At 37.2% G+C, this 20,076-nt stretch overlaps 1 protein-coding gene across 3 annotated transcripts in view; it reads left to right on the forward strand.

The window, feature by feature from the left end:
- FKTN (fukutin) overlaps nucleotides 1–20,076 on the forward strand; it is a 77,143-nt gene that overhangs the window by 26,577 nt on the left and 30,490 nt on the right. For all 3 annotated transcript variants that reach the window (XM_008707910.2, XM_008707918.2, XM_008707920.1), the window contains 3 exons: nucleotides 4,625–4,754; nucleotides 7,303–7,436; nucleotides 8,935–9,062. In XM_008707910.2, coding sequence (XP_008706132.1) covers nucleotides 4,625–4,754; nucleotides 7,303–7,436; nucleotides 8,935–9,062 — 392 coding nt within the window. The remainder of the gene's footprint in view (nucleotides 1–4,624; nucleotides 4,755–7,302; nucleotides 7,437–8,934; nucleotides 9,063–20,076) is intronic.

Below are 20,076 nucleotides of genomic sequence, written 5' to 3' on the forward strand. Positions count from 1 at the left end.
CAATAATGGCCTTTATAATAAAAGGATCCAGCTGAGTAAAATATGATAAAAGGATTTAGAATCACATGTTGTATTTAATTTCTTTTTCCCTCTCTTTTTAAAAAGATTTTATTTATTTTAGGGAGAGATAAAGACTGTGAGTGGGGGAAGGGGTAAAGGGAGAGGGAGGAAGAGAAGCCCAAGCAGACACTGCACTCAGCGTGGAGCCCAACCCAGCTCTTGATCTCACAACCCTGAGATCATGACCTGAGCCGAAATCAAGAGTCAGTCGCTTAAACAACTGAGCCACCCAGGCACCCCTGTATTTAATTTTTCTCTCTTTGATTCCTTCCAGTCTGGAATGATTTCATAGTCCTTTTTTTAACTTTTATGACTTTGATGCTTTTGAAGATTACAGGCCAGATATTTTGTAAATTGTCCCTTGTTTGAGGTTTGTCTGGTTTTTCCTCATGTTAGATTCAGGTAATACACCTGTAGTAGGAATAATACAGATGTGATTCTGTGCTCTTCTCATTACATCCTATCAGGTGCTGCATGGCTGTGATTTGTCCCATTGCTGGTGATATTCACATTGATCACTTGATTAAAGTGGTATCTCTAGCTTCACCCCTGTGAATTTTCTGTTTTTTCCTTTGTAACTAATAGAAATTTGGTATGAATTTTTTTAAAGGTTTATTTATTTGAGAGAGAGAGAGTATGCACGAGGGGGGGGGGCAGAGGGAGAGAGAGAATCCCAAGCAGACTCCCTGCTGAGCACAGAGCCCGTTGTGGGGCTTGATCCCATGAGCCATGAGATCATGACCTGAGCTGAAATCAGTCAGAAGCTCAACCGACTGAGCCACCCAGGCTCCCCAAAGGTACCTTACAACCAGGTAAATACTGTCAGTATCCCAAGGCGCCTGGGTAGCCCAGTCGGTGAAGTGTCAGACTCTTGATTTCGGCTCAGGTCATGATCTCAGGGTCATGAGATTGGGCCCCACATCAGGCTGTGCACTGGGCATGGGGCCTGCTTAAGATTCTTTCTCTCCCTCTGGCCCTCGTCTCCCCACCACTACTGTGTGTACGCTCTCTCTCTTAAAAAATAATTGTCAATATCCTTATCTTTCAATTTATTTGTTTACATCAGTATGAATTCATGGTTTCCTGTTTTATTCAATAGGTTATAGTCCATTATTTTCTTTTTTAAAATTAATTAATTCATATTTTTTTAAGTAATCTACATACCAAACGTGGGGCTTAAACTCACAACCCAGAGATCAAGAGTCACATGCCCTTCTGACTAAGCCAGCCAGACGCCCCCCCCTTATTTTCATTATTTACTCTGATCCTCAAATTGTTCCCTATTTGGCCAGTGGGAACCTCTTCATGATGTCTTCTGTGTCTTTTTGACATGTCTTCATCATTTTTTTAGTACTTTTTTTTTTGTTCTTTGGAACAAGATGCTCTAGGTTCATCTTGTAATTTCTCTGTGACAATACTGGAATCAGCCATTTCTCTAAGTCCTGGTTCCTTTTAAAAGCCAAGGTTTGGATGCCAGGTGTGCTCATTGCTACTTGGGTTTTGTTGCACACAAGCCTTCTCAGTGACTCTGTGTGTGTGTGTGTGTGTGTGTGTGTGTATCTGTGTTTTTATATCCGTCTATCTATATCTGTCTTATCTATCAGTGATGGGGAGGTTTATTTCTATATCTGTCTATCAGTTCCATAAATTCACATTGATAAGCCAGTCCAACTAATTTATTTCCTTGTTTGTGACTCCCTTCTCAAACAGTGAGAAACTTGACTCCTGTTATTTTTAATATATTTGCTTATTTTTTCAATCTCCTGTCATTGCTTCTATCTCCTCTCCCACGTGGTTGATGTCCTCACCCTGCTTGAATGTTGCTCGTCTCCCCCTGGGCTGCCCCCATCTATGGACACACTTCTCAAACTGCTTGGGCTCTGACTCCCCACACTGAACATGGAGCGGGTGTTCCCTCCATGTGGATTCCCTCATCACTTGCTCAGGCTCTGATACCCGTACCAGGCCACGCATGTGCATTTTCTTGCTGTGCCTTACCTAATAGTTCTAGTATTGAATAGTTTAAGAAGGGAGGAGGAGGAGAACAGGAAATGCTCTCTTGACTTACTTTATTTACTTTTATTTTCTCAATCTACCAAGAAGTTTGGAAGTAGGATAATATACATTTTCTTGAACTTGATTTTGTTTTGAGTAACCATCAAAAAATAATTAATGAATTCAGTCCAGTCTGTTGAGTTCCAGTGAAAAATCAGAGGGAAATATGGAGCTATCTGGACACCTGGCCTAGGGTTGTCTACAAAGCTATTATTATCCTCCTTCTACTAATTTTTTTCTGAGACTTTGGACAAATTCCTAAGTCTTAATTTCCTCATCTATAAAACGAGTGGGTACCTTCTGTCACGTTATTTTCAGTCTATATTTTGGGGGAAGCCTGGGAAAAGGTTACCTGAATAGCAAAGATCCAATGGACATGATGTTTAAATTAGGATTTTGCCTTTTTCTAGAGGTGTGGTAAGCCCAAGATTGATATAAGACATTTTTAAGTAGAAATAAATACGCATACTACAATTTTAAAAGTCCCTAACAGATGCAAAAGGTTTATAGTTGTATACACTTTAATACGTATGGGGTAAATTCTAAGAAATGGAATTTCTGGGAGTGTCATGCTAGGAAAGGTATGTCAGAAGTGAGAGTATGTCCATATAGGGGCAGCCTCAGTAGGACATAACTATCAGAGTAATGCTTTTATCAAGCACAGAATTTTCATGTCTGTTACTTAATTTGACCCTTTCAGTCACTCTTTGAAAGAAGGCAAGTATTTGCCTTTCACAAATAAAAAAATTGAGGTTTCAGTGTGCTACACAGTCATTATTGGCTGAGCATAGACTAAGTCCTGCACCTCCAGTGTTTTCCACCACACCAAGGATAAGAACATGTGCCTCCCATTCCAGTCATGTGTTCTAAGAGAAGCCATGGCTCTGAGAATGTTTTCATCTTGAAGGGATCCTGTACAATTTGTATGTTGTAGTGAAGGCAGCTTATCTTCTGGGAGCCCACTTTCTTCCTAGGGATACTTTTTTCTTAGGATCCTCAGAGTCCCTCCAGCAACTATATTTTCTCCTGCTATATTGTAAAAGAATGACAGGGTATTATAGGATATGCTAGGCAGGGGCTAGTGCAGGAGGGGCTTAGTCATTTATTCATTTACCCATTTACCACTATGTGATCCTCACATATTACGTCGTCAGGCACCATTCTGACTTTGTACATACAGTGTTGGGGAGGTTTAGTACATGCCCTCTCGGAACCGTCTTGACAGCCTAGTGGAGGAAATGTAAGTAGAACCAACAATGTGAATAAAAATAAGAATTATAGTGAAAGTGTATACAAGTAGTAACTATTATAAACTCATTGGACAGATTCTTTCATTTGCCTTTGTCTGTATCTAGGACAAATATTATTCTTTGCTCCCCAAATGTTGAACAAAAGGGTAGCACTGGGAGGATAAATACATCTTCCTAGGAAAATTAAGGAATGTTTGTCAAAAGGTAGAACTGAGACCTGAAAGATTTTGTTAGTCAAGAGCACTTCAGATAAAGGAAACATGTATAAAGGCACAGAGGCTTGAAAAGTTGTGGTATATTTGGGGAGTTAGAAGTTATTGCTATATTATGAAGTGTGAGGAGGGTGGCGACGAGGCTGGACCAGTAGTCAGGGACCGGAACACAAACGTCCTTGTCTGCTATGCGAAGATGTTTAGATTTTGACCCATAGGTAGTGACCCGTCGCTGAAGAATTTATAGTGTTTTCCTCAGTCTAGAATACCCTAAAAATGAAGAAAATTAGAAAAGCATGACTACATATATGATAATGATAATATTTGTACAGGATTTCATAATTTATGAAGCATTTTTCTGTCATCCATTGTCTCATTCAATCTTCACAGCAGTCCTGCAAAGTGTAATTATTACGCTTTAGTGACTGATGAGGACACCGTATCTAGGAGGGGTTTGTTCTCTCATTCTCTCACTCATTCAGCAGATGTTCAGGTGCTGCTCTGGGCACTGGAGATAAAGTGATAAAATGAAGCTACTCTCCTCATGGAGCTTGTGTTCTTCTGAGGTGATATGCCCAGCATCACAGCTAGAAAGAAGCAGGGCTAAACTTGAACACAGATAATCTGAATCAAAATCCCGGCTCTTTCTATTATACTCTGTAGTCTCTAAAGACCCATTGAATCAGTGAATCATGAAAATGTCACTAAGTGCATTTTGTTCAGATATGCTTATAGCTCTCAGAATTAGTCTTCTTATCTCCTAACTGCCCAATCTGCTAAATTGTAATGTGAAGGGAGTTGGTAAAAGTGTAAGTCTCCTCCTTTGGGAATTCTGGTTATACTCCTTCCCCTTTAACTTGTCTTTTCTAGAATCTGCCCCTGTAGTCTTATAAATGTGCAACTAACAAGGAACTCTGAAACTTGATTTTTTTGTAATAGAAAAATACATAATATGGGGTTAATATTCAAATTTAATTTAGATGTCACAGAAATATTTCTGGCAATTTAGAAATGGTTGTAATAGCTGACTATTTGTTATATCTGTAGCAGTACCTTGATGATAACACTGTGGAAGCTATGGCCTTTCGGAAGAATGCAAAGGAATTATTGCAACTGGCAGCCAAAACATTAAAGAAATTGGGAGTACGGTTCTGGCTGAGCAGCGGAACTTGTCTAGGTAAAATTCTTGTTGCTTTACATTTGTGTTTTTGTCATTTCATCCTCTTTGGCTTTAGGGATGACTGCTTGAGATGACAAAACATCAGTGATATTTGAAGTGTCATACTTATAGACAGAATAAATATAGTGCATGGAGCAGGAATTTATTGATTTCTTTAAATAAATTAATTTCAGAAACATAAAAGAGTTAGGAAGGCTATGTTGTGTTTACCAAAAACTATAAGTCATGTATAAAATTTATATCAGAACATGTAGACTATATTTGATCTTCAGGCAGTCCTTGGATTAGCATTTTATTATTTCTATCCCAAAGGTTGTTCTGCCTTTGAAAACAAAAACAAAAACAAAAAAAACCTCTGTTCTATTTCTTTACTTACACACCACGCAAATGAGAGGAAGACTGAAGGGAGTGTCATAAGGTCTTCCCACAAGTCTTTTCCAGGTCACTGATACTCTCACTGGTTGGCCATCACTGCCTTACCACATTCCATTCATCCTGAGATGGGGAAATGTAGACTTTTCTAGAGTCCTTATGCAATTTGCTATTAGAATCAGAGAAAGATTTATGGATCTCGTTTCACTAAACATTAGATCGAACTTCTTGGAATTCTAAATTATTTAGAATCTAAATTCTGTTGTTTTTATTCCCTCTTGTTTATAACTATAGTTGGTCATAACTGTATTCTTGATTATAGCTTTATTTGTACAAAAATTAATTCTGCTCCTGTTTTTATAGTGTTACCATATAATTTATTGTCTAATTCAAGAGACTTTTTAGAGTGAAAAGGAGTGCCACTAATAATTATGTTGGTATGACAGACGGAAACTGGGATATATGGTTATCCTATTTGTTAGGCTTTGTGGAAATTCATGTGGTTCTTCCCGTCGCGGAGCTTATAGCCAGAGCAAGCCAAGAAAAAAAGAATACGTCTCACACGTATATGTGATATATGCTTTAGGTTTAACTTTCTGAAGCAAGATTGTGTTATAAACTATGTCATCAGAAATACTTCTTGATTAGTTGTCATGATTTATTATGCATTTTTAGCCTCATGGTTTTCTTCATTTAAGAGCAAAATGAGGGAGTTAGATTAGATGATATTTAAAGAGCCTTTCTTTTTTTTTTTAAAGTAGGCTCCACACCCAGCGTGGAGCCCAACACAGGGCTCGAACTCACAACCCTGAGATCAAGACTTGAGCTGCTATCAAGAGTCAGATGCTTAACCGACTGAGCCACCAAGGCGCCCCAAGGAGCCTTCCATTTTTAATAGTTTATGATTCTCTGATAGATGTGGAGTGTGGATTTTTCTCAAGCTAGAGATGAGATGCCATCCTAGACTTCTAAAGATCTATGTTACAGTGAAATTAAAGTTTAGAATGCCAAATAGTGTTGCCCAATAGCAATGCCTATAAAGACAATCATAGACATTTATATACTTTCTGAATAATTTGGATGAAAGAATTAGAAGGATACTAGAGGAGACCTAAGGGCCCTTAGTAGTATTAAGGTATAGATTTTGGTTTTTTAGAGCAGTACTATAGCACCTAATTGAGAAATAGGTATATCGTAAATATACCTAGAAATATCTTTCGATATTGACAATGTGCTGAAAATTGAGGATGATACTGCTCTTTTGTATATGACCCATGAGGGTCACCTGGTGGTGCCATCGGTTAAGCAACCGACTCTTGGTTTCGGCTGATGTCGTGATCTCAGGATCCTGAGGTTGAGCCCTTCGCTGGGCTCCATGCTTAGCGGGGAGTTGATTGAGTTTCTCTCTCCCTCTCCCTCCTCTTCTCCTCCCCCCACACTTCCACTTTCTCTCTCTCTAAAATAAATAAATCGTTATATGACGCATCAGACATGAGCTGTTCAGAGCTGTTAAGTTCTGCAAATTATTGCTCAGGAAAGGGATATTGGTTAAGCAAAATAATTAAATTATATTTTTTAGCACACCTTAAAGGCAGCCTTCATCATTAGAGGTTTATGATCAAACATTCTCAAAAGTAACTTAATTTTTTTAAATTAACATTATTTTTTAAAAAGATTTTATTTATTTATTTGAGAGAGAGAGAGAATGCAGGGGAGGAGCAGAGAGCAGAGGGAGAGGGACAAGCAGACTCCTCATGGAGCGTGGAACCTGACAGAGGGCTCGATACCACAGCTCTGAGATCACGACCTGACCTGAAATGCCCAACCGACTGAGCCACACAGGCGGCCTGGCTCAGTTAACATTATTAAAGCTAATAATTTATTTAGAAATTAAAATACATGAAAGTCTTTGAGGATGCTGAGTGCTCGGAGCAGTAAAAATGAAGGAAAGAAGGAAAGAAAAAAGAAAGAAAGGTTCTTCAACAGATGGCTTCTTATAACCACATATTTTAGTTTGGGATTTAATTTTTTAAAAATATTTTTGGTAAAGCACTGTAAATCTAATCTTGAGAAATAACATCCATCCTTACAAAGATCATACAATAGTGACTAATTTTTTTTCCAAACTTAAGTTTTTAAAAAGTTTTCTGGTTTCTTTTACTTTTATTTTTAGGGTGGTATCGGCAATGCAACATTATTCCTTATAGTAAAGATGTCGACCTAGGAATTTTTATACAAGATTATAAATCTGATATTATTTCAGCATTTCAGGATGTAGGACTTCCACTCAAACACAAATTTGGGAAGGTCAGTAGTAAAAATCTGCGTTACTTCATAAGTAACATGTCTCAAAAGAAAAGTATATATTAAGCAACTCAGAGATGGTTAAGAATGTGACATGTGTATCACTCAGTATTGGCCAGGATGAGGTCAGCAGAAGCTTGTTATGTGACTTTTGCACTATTTAAGGAAAGTAGAAAATTTGGCTTTCTGTTGACAATGAGAAGGAGAAAATGATCTTGAACTCTTGCAGGTGAATTTATTGCCATATAAAATTATAACACAATTAGTATACCACATAATGTAAAATTAATACAATTATTGAGAATCTCATCTACCCTACCTGAAGTTATATTGTTTCTCATAAGTCACTTAATTTCGTATTCACTTAGGCATCCTGTCATTATCAACATGAAATGGTCCTTTGGTGGCTAAGAGTTAGAAATATAGAATCATTTCAGATAGTACTTGAATTTCTTATTTATTTCACATGTTCTGGGTCATCATAGCAATTTTCTCAGAGTTCAACTAGGAATAGGTCATCATGACTTACATGAAATCTCCTTTTAGACAATTTGATTTCTATGCCCTAAGCCCATGATTCCTTGCAAACATGTTACTCTTTTTTTTTTCCAAACAACATCTTACTTTTAATTTGGTTGTTCCCAGGTAGGTGTTGTCCTGGAAACCAAGTAGAAGTATGTTTAGTCACTGAAAAATTACCTTCTTTATCATAATTATTCTAGTTTTTTAAAAAAAATTAATAAAATATTTTCCAGAGATCAGAGTCAAAGCAGTAGAACTCTAGGCATGCAGCAAATGTTTACTATACACTCACTTTCTGCCTGACACTGCACTCTGCACCTGGGACACAAAGATGAATAAGTTACAGTACTTAACCTTGAGGAGTTCACTGTCTAATTGGGGGGGAAAAACACATAATAATTATGTGATTAGTGCTATAACAAGACAGAGGCACCAAGTCTAATGGGAACGTAATTATTTGTAGGTTACGTTTCTTTAGGGAAATGCTCTCAAAATTCTTTGTATCTTTAACTTTTCTTTTTTCTTTTTTTCATATACATAATATAATGATTTATGGTATATAGATGGGTTTCTGTGATGCCACATTTATATAAGTACTTATTATTGCTTGAAATGAGAGACTTATTTCCTAATGGTTTTACTTGATTATTAAAGGAATCATTTTTCTTTGGTTTCTTTCCTTGTTTAATCAGAAAGGGGCTCAGGAACAGAATGTCCTGCAGAGTGGTAATTTCGCTACTGTAAATAATTTACTCTGAGTTTTCATTAATTGTCAGAAGCAACATTATTTTATATGCATTTAAGAAAGAAATCAAATGATGGCATGCTACTGATAAATCCAATTTCAGAGATGTTCCAGCTTGAAAAAACATTATCATAGAGTCAGTGTTCTCGCTCTATAAAACAAAATCTTTTTTTTTTTTTTAAGAAAATATATTTCCTTTGTTTCAGTCTGTGAAGGTTTTCATTTTCCTCCTAGGTAGAGGACAGCTTGGAACTATCTTTCCAAGGAAAAGATGATATAAAACTCGACATTTTTTTCTTCTATGAAGAGACTGACCATATGTGGAATGGAGGCACTCAGGCCAAAACGGGAAAAAAATTTAAGTATGAATCAGATAAGTACTTATAAAAGGGGCTAGAGAAATAACTTCAGAAGGTAGAAATAAGGAAGTAACTGAAAATGAAAAACAAACGGAAGACTGTCACAGCTTCACTCTTAGCTAATACTTCCTCAGTTTACCCATAAAGTCCAATTATGTTTGGAAAGTATGGACTACTTATAAGGACAGTGTAAGAGGAGGAAGTGCCCCTGGGACTTCAGTCCAAAGAGTCATTATGATTAGAAGCCCTTGAGTCATTGGAAAGGGAAAACCAAAACAAGGAACACAAAAAACAAGCCCAGAGCCTTAGCCAAAACACTGATCGGCTGTTAGAGTTACAGGAGCTTGTTAATTTGATGGAAATGAGTGAGGGTCAGTAGGAAGGGGATAGTCAGGGTGAAGTGAAGTTTAAGTGAGGGCTCTGGAACTTCACTCCTCTGAGGCCACAAATGCTCGGCAAGCTCTGGAATGTGCCTTGAACAATGACTGAGGGCTGATCCTTAAAGCATACTCATTGAGCTTAATAGCTACCATATTTCATCAAATGTAAGATGATATGGATTGTAAGATGCACCATTATTTTATGTGCTACTAAGAAAGGAAAAATACTGCCAATTATAATTCTAAGATGCATGAATCACAGATGGAAAAATTTGGGTGGGGGGAAATGTCTCAGAATTGATGGAGTGCAGTATGTTAGATTGACATTTTTAACATTTTTTTTTAATGCTGCTACAGTAAAACTCTCTGATGAGAAAAGACAAAAATGACATTAGAGTAACAGTGCTCTCCTTTATGATGCAGTTGATCTATTCTCAATTTTGAGAGAGAAAGAGAAGGAGAGGCGAATGAATGGGAATGAGAACCCAAAGAGCATGGGCTTTGGAGTCAGGCAGACCTGGGGGACCTTGGCTGCACCCTAACCTATCTGTGGCCTTTAGCTTTTCTCTGAACATTGATCTCCTAGTCTATTAAGTTGGGGTAGCATTACCGTGTGTTTGACTGTTATGAACATTTTGTGTGTGTTAACACATCTAATCGTCAAAACAACCTTAGGAGGCAGGTATTCTCTGAGGTGCTGAGAATGTAAGTAGTTTGTTCAAGACCGCCCAGCAAACAATTGAAGGATTCAGACAGCAGCCTGTCCTCTAACTACTTTACCCACTACTTTAACCTTTAACCGCTACTCCCCACTGCCTCCCTAATACACCTGACGATATGAGGCACCTGGCATACTGCTTAGCACTCACTAAGTTATCAGTAAATGACGGTTATCATTGTTATTATAATTACTAAAGTGATTGTCATCATCATTGTCATTATTATGGTAGTTATGTGACCAGAAGCTTAAATTTGCCTCACTGACCAGCTGAGATTGGATCTTCTATCATTGAATAAATTTGAGCCATTGGGCAGAGTGGTGAGTGTTCTGTGACACAGAAGAGAAATGCCATATTCAGACTGGTTTCTCCTGGGTACATTGACGCACCCTCTTGGTATTGCTGAATCTTTATTTGAAGGCAAAGAGTCTTCATGTAAGATTAAATTCTGGAGGTTTGAGAGTAATCCAAACCTTTTTCTCAAAGTCATAATGTATCCCCAAATTGACCTTGATGCCAGAGCATGTTCTTGAAGCTTTTATTTAATATAAAAAATTATTTTGCTTTATGACAACAACACATTCATGCTGGGTAAGCTCTAAGACAGAAATTAATAAGTTAATGAATATGTAATTGACATTCTCACTGTGGCTAGGTGAATGGGGGTAAGTGTTATTCAGCTATAGTTTGTTTATTCAAATATAATAAAGAAGCTGAATCTGGGGGTGCCTGGGTGGCTCAGTTGGCTGAGTGTCCAACTCTTGGTTTCAGCTCAGGTCACGATCTCAGGGTCGTGAGATGGAACCCTGGGTCAGGCTCCGCACTTGGCGTGGAGTCTGCTTGGGATTCTCTGTTCCTCTGCCCCTCCCTCTCATAGTTGCTCTCTCTTTCTCTCTCTCTCTCTAAAATAAATAAATAAACCTTTAAAAAACACACACACAAAAAGCTGAATTTAATGTATAATTTAGAGGCTTCTTTAAAAACTGTAAGATAGTGTAGCACAGAAATTAAAGGGATGGAGCCAGTCTGCTTGCTTTCGAATCCCAGCTTTATACTCTACCAGCTATATTACCTTGGGCTAATTATTTAACCTCTCTGTGCCTAAGTCTCCTCAAGTGTAAAATGGAAATAGTAATAGAAATTGCTACATAGAATGGCTTTAAGGATTAAGTGAGTTAATACACAAAAAGGGTTTTGAAGAGAATTAAAGATATCCTGAGTGCCAAGTAATTATTAGCTGCTGTTACTACTACTGTATTAGTAGGACAGGAGTAAAGAAAATGATTTCTCTTCTTAGTCTTATGAGAAACTTACAGACTAGACACCTGTATAATTAACAATATATTAAACTGCCAAAGCTATTCTTAGAGAACTCATATGAGGATGTCACTTTTTTTCCTAAGAAAGATGCTTTCTAGAGCCAGTATTATAATTCTGTTTTTCTTAAATTTCCTTCTAAGGCTTGAATTTCTTTCTTCTCACCAACATGATCTGAAACCCACAAACTTCAAAAGAATGGTTCATTTCTAACCACTACATTTCTGCATAGAAAGAGCTTCTTTCATGCTGCTTTAACTGCTCTTTATGGTAGCAGTGTTTGGGAAGTGTGAAGTGTTCTGATTATTTAACAAGAGAAATGAGCAGTGATGGAACTGTCTGGACAGATGGTGTGAGTCCCAGATTTTCTATCCTGTTACTGTGACCTTAAAAGGCAGAGAAAAGAACAGGGGATGGCTGTGTAGAGTAGTTTCTTTGGAAGATTCCCCCAGCCATATGCCATTTTCATTCTTTTCAGCACTATTTACTTGAAGGAACTATAGTATTTTCACCACTACTATTCCTAGAGGGGGGAAAAAAACCCCAACCTTTTAAAGCTAGTCTAAAGGTCTTTTTATCTGTATAATATTTTATTTTGTATTCATGTATAGTTCATTCTGAGAAAAGCTGAATAATATCATAGAATGCTTACCATTAAAAAAAGAAAGAAAGAAAAGGTTAAAAAGGAACTCAGGAAGGAAGAAAAAAGTTTTCCCCTTTTGAAACTTCACTCTGCATGCCTGCAGAATGATGTTTTTGGTCTTCAGATGTAATAATAATATTAATGGCAATAATAAAGACACACCTACTAGGGTATGAGCTGGTTATCTGGCACATGATAGGTACTTTGTGTTTGTTATCTCAGACCACCTCACAGTGAGGTGTTCTCACTCTCAGATATGAGGAAACTAATTCTCAGAGAAGGGAGGTAACTTGCTCATTAATGGCAGGACGAAGGTTTAACTCCCGAGCTGTTGGACTCTTCAGCCGAAGTGCTTATTTCTAAGACTTAGTAGGTTGAATGAATTAATACATGAAATGCTTTTAAAACAGTAAAACAGTACCTGGCACATAGTAAGTACTCTATAAACATTGACTACTGCTGCTACTATCATTACAATATATTATTACCATTACTGCTGCTGTGTTGCTCTGACACAAAGCATGGTACCTTCAACATCGTGGTAACTTGGATTAGTAACTCCAGTGGGTCTCTGAATTTTTTACACTTATTTTTCTTCTCCAGAGTCCCAGTCACTAGTAATAAAAAGTAAAGAGTGCCGCAAGGATGTGATGTTTTATTCCATAACTTCACAGTTCCTACAGATGCTGCCCTGGTTTCTTGGGGTTCTTTCCTTCTGATCTGAATCAGCTGATATAAGTAGAGGCCAGAAGTTTGAGAGGTAGTAATAAAAATTATCTTTGAATATTTGCCATGTGCCAGGCACTATGCCAAGCTTTTATATGCATCATCTCATTTAATCTTTGCAAGTTTATGAGGCAGATCTTAATCTTATCACCTTCGTTTTGTAGATGTGGAAATTAAGGCAGAGCTAAGACTCAGACGTGGGGCCATATCACTTCAGAGCCTAGATTCTTAGATATACACAATGTTAGCATCACCATGATCTACCATATTGTTAATACTCCTTTTATGAAAATAGTCCTTCTACTCAGTGATATTATCAGGGTAATAGAGCTACCTCTCTAGCCTAATAGGAAATACGCTACCCCCTGGGATAGTAGTGGTTCCTTGTATCTTCTGATATTTGTAGTTCCTGTTTATTGTCCTGATCTTCAGAAAATTTGGATGTGTTCTCTGTGGGACTAGACTCCTATCTAGTTGTGGCTCCTATATAATGTAACATTTCATTTGTGTAGAATTTATTTACTAACTCTATGTGCTAAGGATTCACATGTGAACATACTTAGGTTCTGCTCTCAAGGGTCTCATAATGTGGACCATGAAACAAATTATTTAAGTACCTTATCAGTAGTATAGTAATTGAAGTATGTGTTGTATATAGTTGAGATACCAAACCAAAGTCTGTCTAGAAGCAACAGCAAGGAAGTGTGGCTTAAAAATAGAGAGGTTTGTTAGGTAGACTTGACAGGAATATGGAGAAAGGCCTGATAATAGTTTTGCTTAACTACTTTTCTCTTTAGACTGTTCCTATTTTTTTTCTTATTAAAAATTCTATGAGGGTCTTTTTTACATAAAGTAAAAGCTTTATTGGGGCATTTCCTTGACTAGATTCCCAGCAATGGAATTATTATTGTTTGTGCAGTTTAAGAAGTAGAAAGGGTAAGTGGGTAATGTTCTAATACCAGTAAAATCCAAGATTTTATTCCTCAGTCTCTACTTTTTCCTTTGACTCCTTAGGACTCTTAAAAGTTGTATGGGCTTCCTCAATCCTTTTTTCTGTTTTAGGGTCTAACCCAAGATACCACATTGCATTTAGATACCCAGCCTTTTGCAGCTTCCTTTGAGACCAAGATTTTAAGCATGTCGCTAAGTAGTACCAAGTTATTATACATCATCACATGTCCCAGTTCTGCCCATTCAAGGGCATTGAGTTGTCTTTTTTTGATGTTGCTCCTCAGCACCTCTAACTGGAAATAATCTCCCCTCCCTCTGAATTTCCATAGATTTTTTTCCCTTTATTTTTCTCATGCCTTATTTGGGGACTTCTGCTGATTTGTCTGTACTTTCTGAGTTATAGATAGAATCAGGCCTGGTAAATTTGTTGGGACTGAGTGAGACCTGAGCCCTACCCATTCTTAAGTGTATTTGTTTTGTTAAGATGATAGGGTGATGCCAGATTGATGTCTTGATCCAACGTACCATCTTTGGAGAATCAGAACCATAAGGTCAAGCCACCCAGTTTTTCAGTCATTCTGCTTTACCAGAAGCTAAAGATTAGAGTTAGTTGTTGAATACCCACTCATAGGTTCTCTAAGCTTCATAGATGTACCAGGCTCCTGTGGTTTTAGCTCTCAAAAATACATTTGCCTTTTTAGTACTTATAGCTGTGAAGCTAAAAAGGCAAATTTGAATTATTTCTTTAAATTAGTACATTTAAAACATTGACTTTTCTGAAAATGATCTCACATTTCCTACTCTGTTTATGCCTTCATATCTTACAACAGATATATTGTCTTAGGTTTCCTTAATTGTGTCTCCAAACCTCTAGTGAGTAGCAGGTACAAATTATGTCATTGAGGGAAGAACTTTGAATGCATTTTATATGGTAATTGTATACAAAGTACAAAAGTGGGAGTTATTTATACAGTTAGCTTTGCTTACTTGTTTTTTTAAGAGACGATTACCTCAGGGGCGCATGGCTGCCATAGTCAGTAGAGGATGCGACTCTTGATCTTGGGGTTGTAATTTTGAGCCCCACATTGGGTGTAGATATTACTTAAAATAAAATAAAAATAAAATCTTTTAAAAAAATTACCTGAGAATAAATAAATGGCAGACCTTTCATTTATGTGAAGTGAGTTATATATTTTAAGACTGCCGTATGTCTTGTTTGAATAATTCTGTAAAGTATTTTGTAAGGTAGTAGTCCAAGAGAAATCAAAACGTATTTTCACTGAAAGAGTTGACATGAATGTTCGTAGCGTTCTTATTCGTGGTAGCCAAAAAAATGGAAACAACCCAACTGTCCATCTTCTGGTGACCAGATAAATTATAGTATGTTCAGGCAATAAAATACTACTCAGTAGCAAAGAGAAATGAACTACTGATTTATGCAATAACATAGATGAATCTCCAAAATATTATGCTCAGTGGAGGAGGTCAGATGGGAAGAGTACCTACTATGTAACTGCATGTATTTGAAATTGTAGAACAGGCAAAACCAATGAAGGGTGTAGTATGATGAGTGATTGCCAGGGGCCGGGGTGGATCTACTACATGACTTGCCAAAGACCACAGGGACCTTCGGGAAGCAGGGTGGTAGAAGTATTCTGTGTCTTAATTGTTGTGGTGGTTACACAGGTATATGTGTTTGTCAAAACTTAAAATGGGTGCACTTCTTTATATGTAAATTACTCCTCAAAAAAGTGTATTTAGAAAAAAAGTTTATTTACAAGTTTAAAAAAATTATGGAGGCGCCTGGGAGCCTCAGTCAGTTAAGCACTGACTCTTTTTTTTTTTTTTATTTGACAGAGATAGAGACAGCCAGCGAGAGAGGGAACACAAGCAGGGGGAGTGGGAGAGGAAGAAGCAGGCTCATAGCGGAGGAGCCTGACGTGGGGCTCAATCCCATAACGCCGGGATCATGCCCTGGGCCGAAGGCGGACGCTTAACCACTGTGCCACCCAGGCGCCCCTAAGCACTGACTCTTGATTTCATCTCAGGTCATGATCTCAGGATCATGGGATTGAGCCCCACGTCAAGCTCCGCACTCAGCGAGGATTCTGCATGTCCCTCTTTTCCTGCTTCTCCCCCCATTCATACATGCTCTCTCTCTCTGTCTAAAATAAGTAAATAAAATCTTAAAAAAAAATTATGACTTAGAAAACCAATGTGAAGAGAAAAGAGCCCAAGATTACATACTGAAATAGAGGGATAACTGGGACCAGAGTGATGAATGCGATCAAGGCAGGCTTAAGTGCAGTGGTAAACTTTGAGCCTTTTGCATCTGATTGGACAAATTAGGTAATCTGAGTTCAAAATAAGCTTTTTCTATTTAGTATAAAATTTGAAATCATAATCTATTTTTTAAATTATCTATTATATCCAAAGAGAAATACTCTGGGAAACAAACTGAGGGTTTCAGAGGGGAGGGGGGTGGGGGGATGGGTTAGCCCGGTGATGGGTATTAAGGAGGGCACGTATTGCACGGAGCACTGGGTGTTATACGCAAACAATGAATCATGGAACACTACATCAAAAACTAATGAAGTACTGCATGGTGACTAACATAATAAAAAAAAAAGAGAGAAATACTATTAAAATTGAGAGGAAGCAAGGACAGCTGAGTCTAATTGGTTGTCGATGAACTATAGATTTAATTTTTTTAAGTTATGCAATAGAAATAAAAATATCCTGGGGCTTTGTTTCTGGCATTAAAGAAGAGTTTTGTGCATGCTTTAAATGGATAGTTTTTGATATAGTCGTTATGCAGGTGCATTCAGGTGTTACATGACAACAGCTACCTATACAAGCTTTAATTTGTCTACTCGTTGATGATATAAATTTGTTCTTGTTTCTCCTTTGGTACAGATAATCAGTAGTTCTGTCCTATGGAGATTGCGTAGCAGAGTTTAAAAGTCAGTAGAATAGATGGAATCACTCAATTTACACTGGAAGTCAGTGGGAAAATGAGGTTCAGTGGGTAGAATTTTATTTTATAAAACATATATGTGCTGTGTATATGGCTTATACATTAGAAGTTTGGGATGGGAGTGGAATATGGGATCAATAAAGATCTCAGAGATTATATTCTAGTTTAGGCTCTGAAAAGCATATTAGCCATTCCACTATTACCCTTTTTGCTTCTGTGTTATCTGGTGGAATTGTGAGGGGCTTAGTGGAAGAGATAATTTAAAAAATGCTGGTCAGCATGCTGTATACTTGGTTCTCAAGAATAGATTGCAATTCTTAGAAAATTGGGCAAAATTGATGGTGAGGACTTAATGTGCACAGTAATTCCTCACTTTGCCACATTCCCTTTGATCTAACACAAATCGCTGATGAATATGCCTAGAAGACATAGCTGATTCACATCACTAATGATCAGGGAAATGCAAATCAAAATCACAATGAGATCTCACCTTAGGCCTGTCAGAATTCAAAAACGTAAGAAATAACAAGTATTTGCAAGGATCTGGAGAAAAAGGAACCCTCATACACTATTGGTGGGAATGTAAATCGGTTCAACTACTGTGGAAAACAGTATGGAGATTCCTCAAAAAATTAAAAATAGAAATATCCCATCCAGTAATTCCACTATTGGGTACTTACCCAAAGAAAACAAAAACACTAGTTTGAAAGATATATGCACCCCTGTTTATTTATGATATTATTTACAATAGCATTATTTACGATAGCCAAGATATGGAAGCAGACTAAGGGTCCATCAATAGACAAATGCCTAAAGGAGGTGTAAAGTGTACACACACACACACACACACACACACACACACACAGAGTAGAATACAACACAGCCGTGAAAACGGATGAGCTCTTGCCATTTGAGAAAACATAGATGGACCTAGAGGGTATTATACTAAGTGAAATAAGTCAGACTTAGAAGGACAAATACCATATGATTTCTTACATAAGTGAAATCTAAAACAAACTAAACTAAATGAATGAACAAGCAGAAAGCAGAATTAGACCTATAAATACAGAGAACAAACTGATGGTTGCCAGAGAAGAAGAGAATAGGGAGTTGGGCAAAATGGGTGAAGGGGAGTGGGACATATAGGCTTCCGGTTAGGTAATGAATAAGTCATGGGAATAAAAGGCACAGCATAAGGAATATGGTCAATAGTACTGTAATACCAGTGTATTGGGACAGATGGCAGCTACACTTGTGATGAACATAGCATAATGTACAATCTTGTCTAATCACTGTGCTGTACACCTGAAACTTATGTAACATTGTGTGTCACCTATACTTAAATAAATATAAAATATATGTATAAAAACAAGTAAAATAAAACATAAAAGGTATAGCTGAGCTAAAAGAGAATGGAGTGAATAATGAAAAAGCAGTATTTGAACAAAATTCCCAAATTAAAGACAGATAAGCAGGATAAATAATAAATCTACATCTAGATACTTCTTAAGGAAACTGTAATGTCAAAAACAAAATTTTGAGGCACCTATGTGGCTCAGTCAGTTAAGCATCTGCCTTCAGCTCAGGTCATGATCCCAGGGTCCTGGGACCCACATCAGCTCCCTGCTCAAGGGGATCCTGCTTCTCCCTCTCCTCTACTTGTGCTCTCTCTCACTATCTGTGCTCTCTCTTTCTCTCTCTCTCTCTCACTATCTCTCTCTCTCAAATAAGTAAATACAATCTTTAAAAAAAAAATTTTTTTTTTGCAGGCTACCAGACAAAATAGATTGTTTACAAAGGAGCAGCAAATATACCTCTTTAACAATAGAGGCGAGAAGATAATGGGGGTTATAGCATCTTTCAAAAGCTGAGGAGAAATAACTAAGTTATGTGCAGTTAAAACTAACATTCAAGAGGGAGGTCAAGATAAAGACATTTACACATATAAAAAGACTAAGAAAGAAAGTTCACGTCTCAGAGATCCACACTTAAAGATCTATTAAAGGACACAGAAGGAAGACATGATAAATATGAAATAACGGTGAACACAAAAATGGGTAAAATATGTCAGTAAATTTGTGAGCCATTGTCTGTAAAAAATAAAATGACAATGTGTTAAAAAGAGAGAAGTCAAAAAAGGAAAACTCTTGATGATAATAAGTTGAGGAGGAGTTGATTTGTCAGTGTTGAAGGAGTGAAGTATATTTAAGTTCTGTGTGGTAGGAAGAGGGTCGAGATTCTGCATACATTCGGTTTTTATTAGAACTCTTACACTGAAGTATGTAGGTTAAAAATAGACAGTAGCTATTACAAACAGTAACTACTACTAGATAGAAATATTTAAAGCTTCCAAATAGGGGTGCCTGGCTGATTCATTCGGTAGAGTGTGCAACACTTGATTTTGGGGTTGTAAGTTCAAGCCCCACGTTGGGTGTAGAAATTATTTTATTCAAAAAAAAATCATTTAAAAAATAACTTCCAAATAAGCAGAACAAAAGAGAATTTATTAATCTTTATCAAATGAAATTAGGAAAGGTGGGACAAAGAAAAGGTATGGCAAGCTGAAAACATGTAAAGATAATCATAACAACAGTCAGCATCGTAATACCACTTACTGTGTATGTGCTAGATACTATTCTAAGTACTTTATTTATTCATTATGCTAACATCTCTCCAAGGTACTGTTAGTACCCTCATTTTATAAATGAAATGAGGAAGTTAAGGCACAAAGAGATTGACCGATGTTTTATAACTGGTAAGAAGCGGAGCCAGGGTTTGAGCCCAGGCAGTCTGGCTCTAGAATTCAAAATGTGTCTAAATATAAAATTAATTACAGGAAATATTAACAGATTAAGCTAACCCATATAAAGATGAAGATTAAAATAGGATAAAAAACCAAAACATAGCTATATAATGCTTGGCAAGAGGCACACCTAAAGCAAAATCACACAGAAAGGTTGAAAATTATAGGGATGGAAAAAGATATCCCCCAACATTATTAACTAAAGAAAACTCTGCTATAATATTAGTATCAGACAAAGTAGAATTTTAGGGGGAAAATTTTAAAGGATTGAAAGACCCACCACATAATTTTGCAAAGAAATAGTCCACCAAGAAATATTGTATGATTTTAATAGCATGGTCTTTAGGGGCACTTGGGTGGCTCATTTGGTTAAGTGTCTGACTCTTGATTTTGGCTCCCATCATGATCTCGGGGCCGTGAGATGGAGCCTCATGTGGGGCTCCATGCTCAGCGTGGAGTCTGCTTGAGATTCTCTCTCTCCCTCTGCCTCTCTGCTTGCTA

Source organism: Ursus maritimus, unplaced genomic scaffold, assembly GCF_017311325.1.
Source record: "Ursus maritimus isolate PB19 unplaced genomic scaffold, ASM1731132v1 scaffold_17, whole genome shotgun sequence".
Taxonomy (NCBI): Eukaryota; Metazoa; Chordata; class Mammalia; order Carnivora; family Ursidae; genus Ursus; species Ursus maritimus.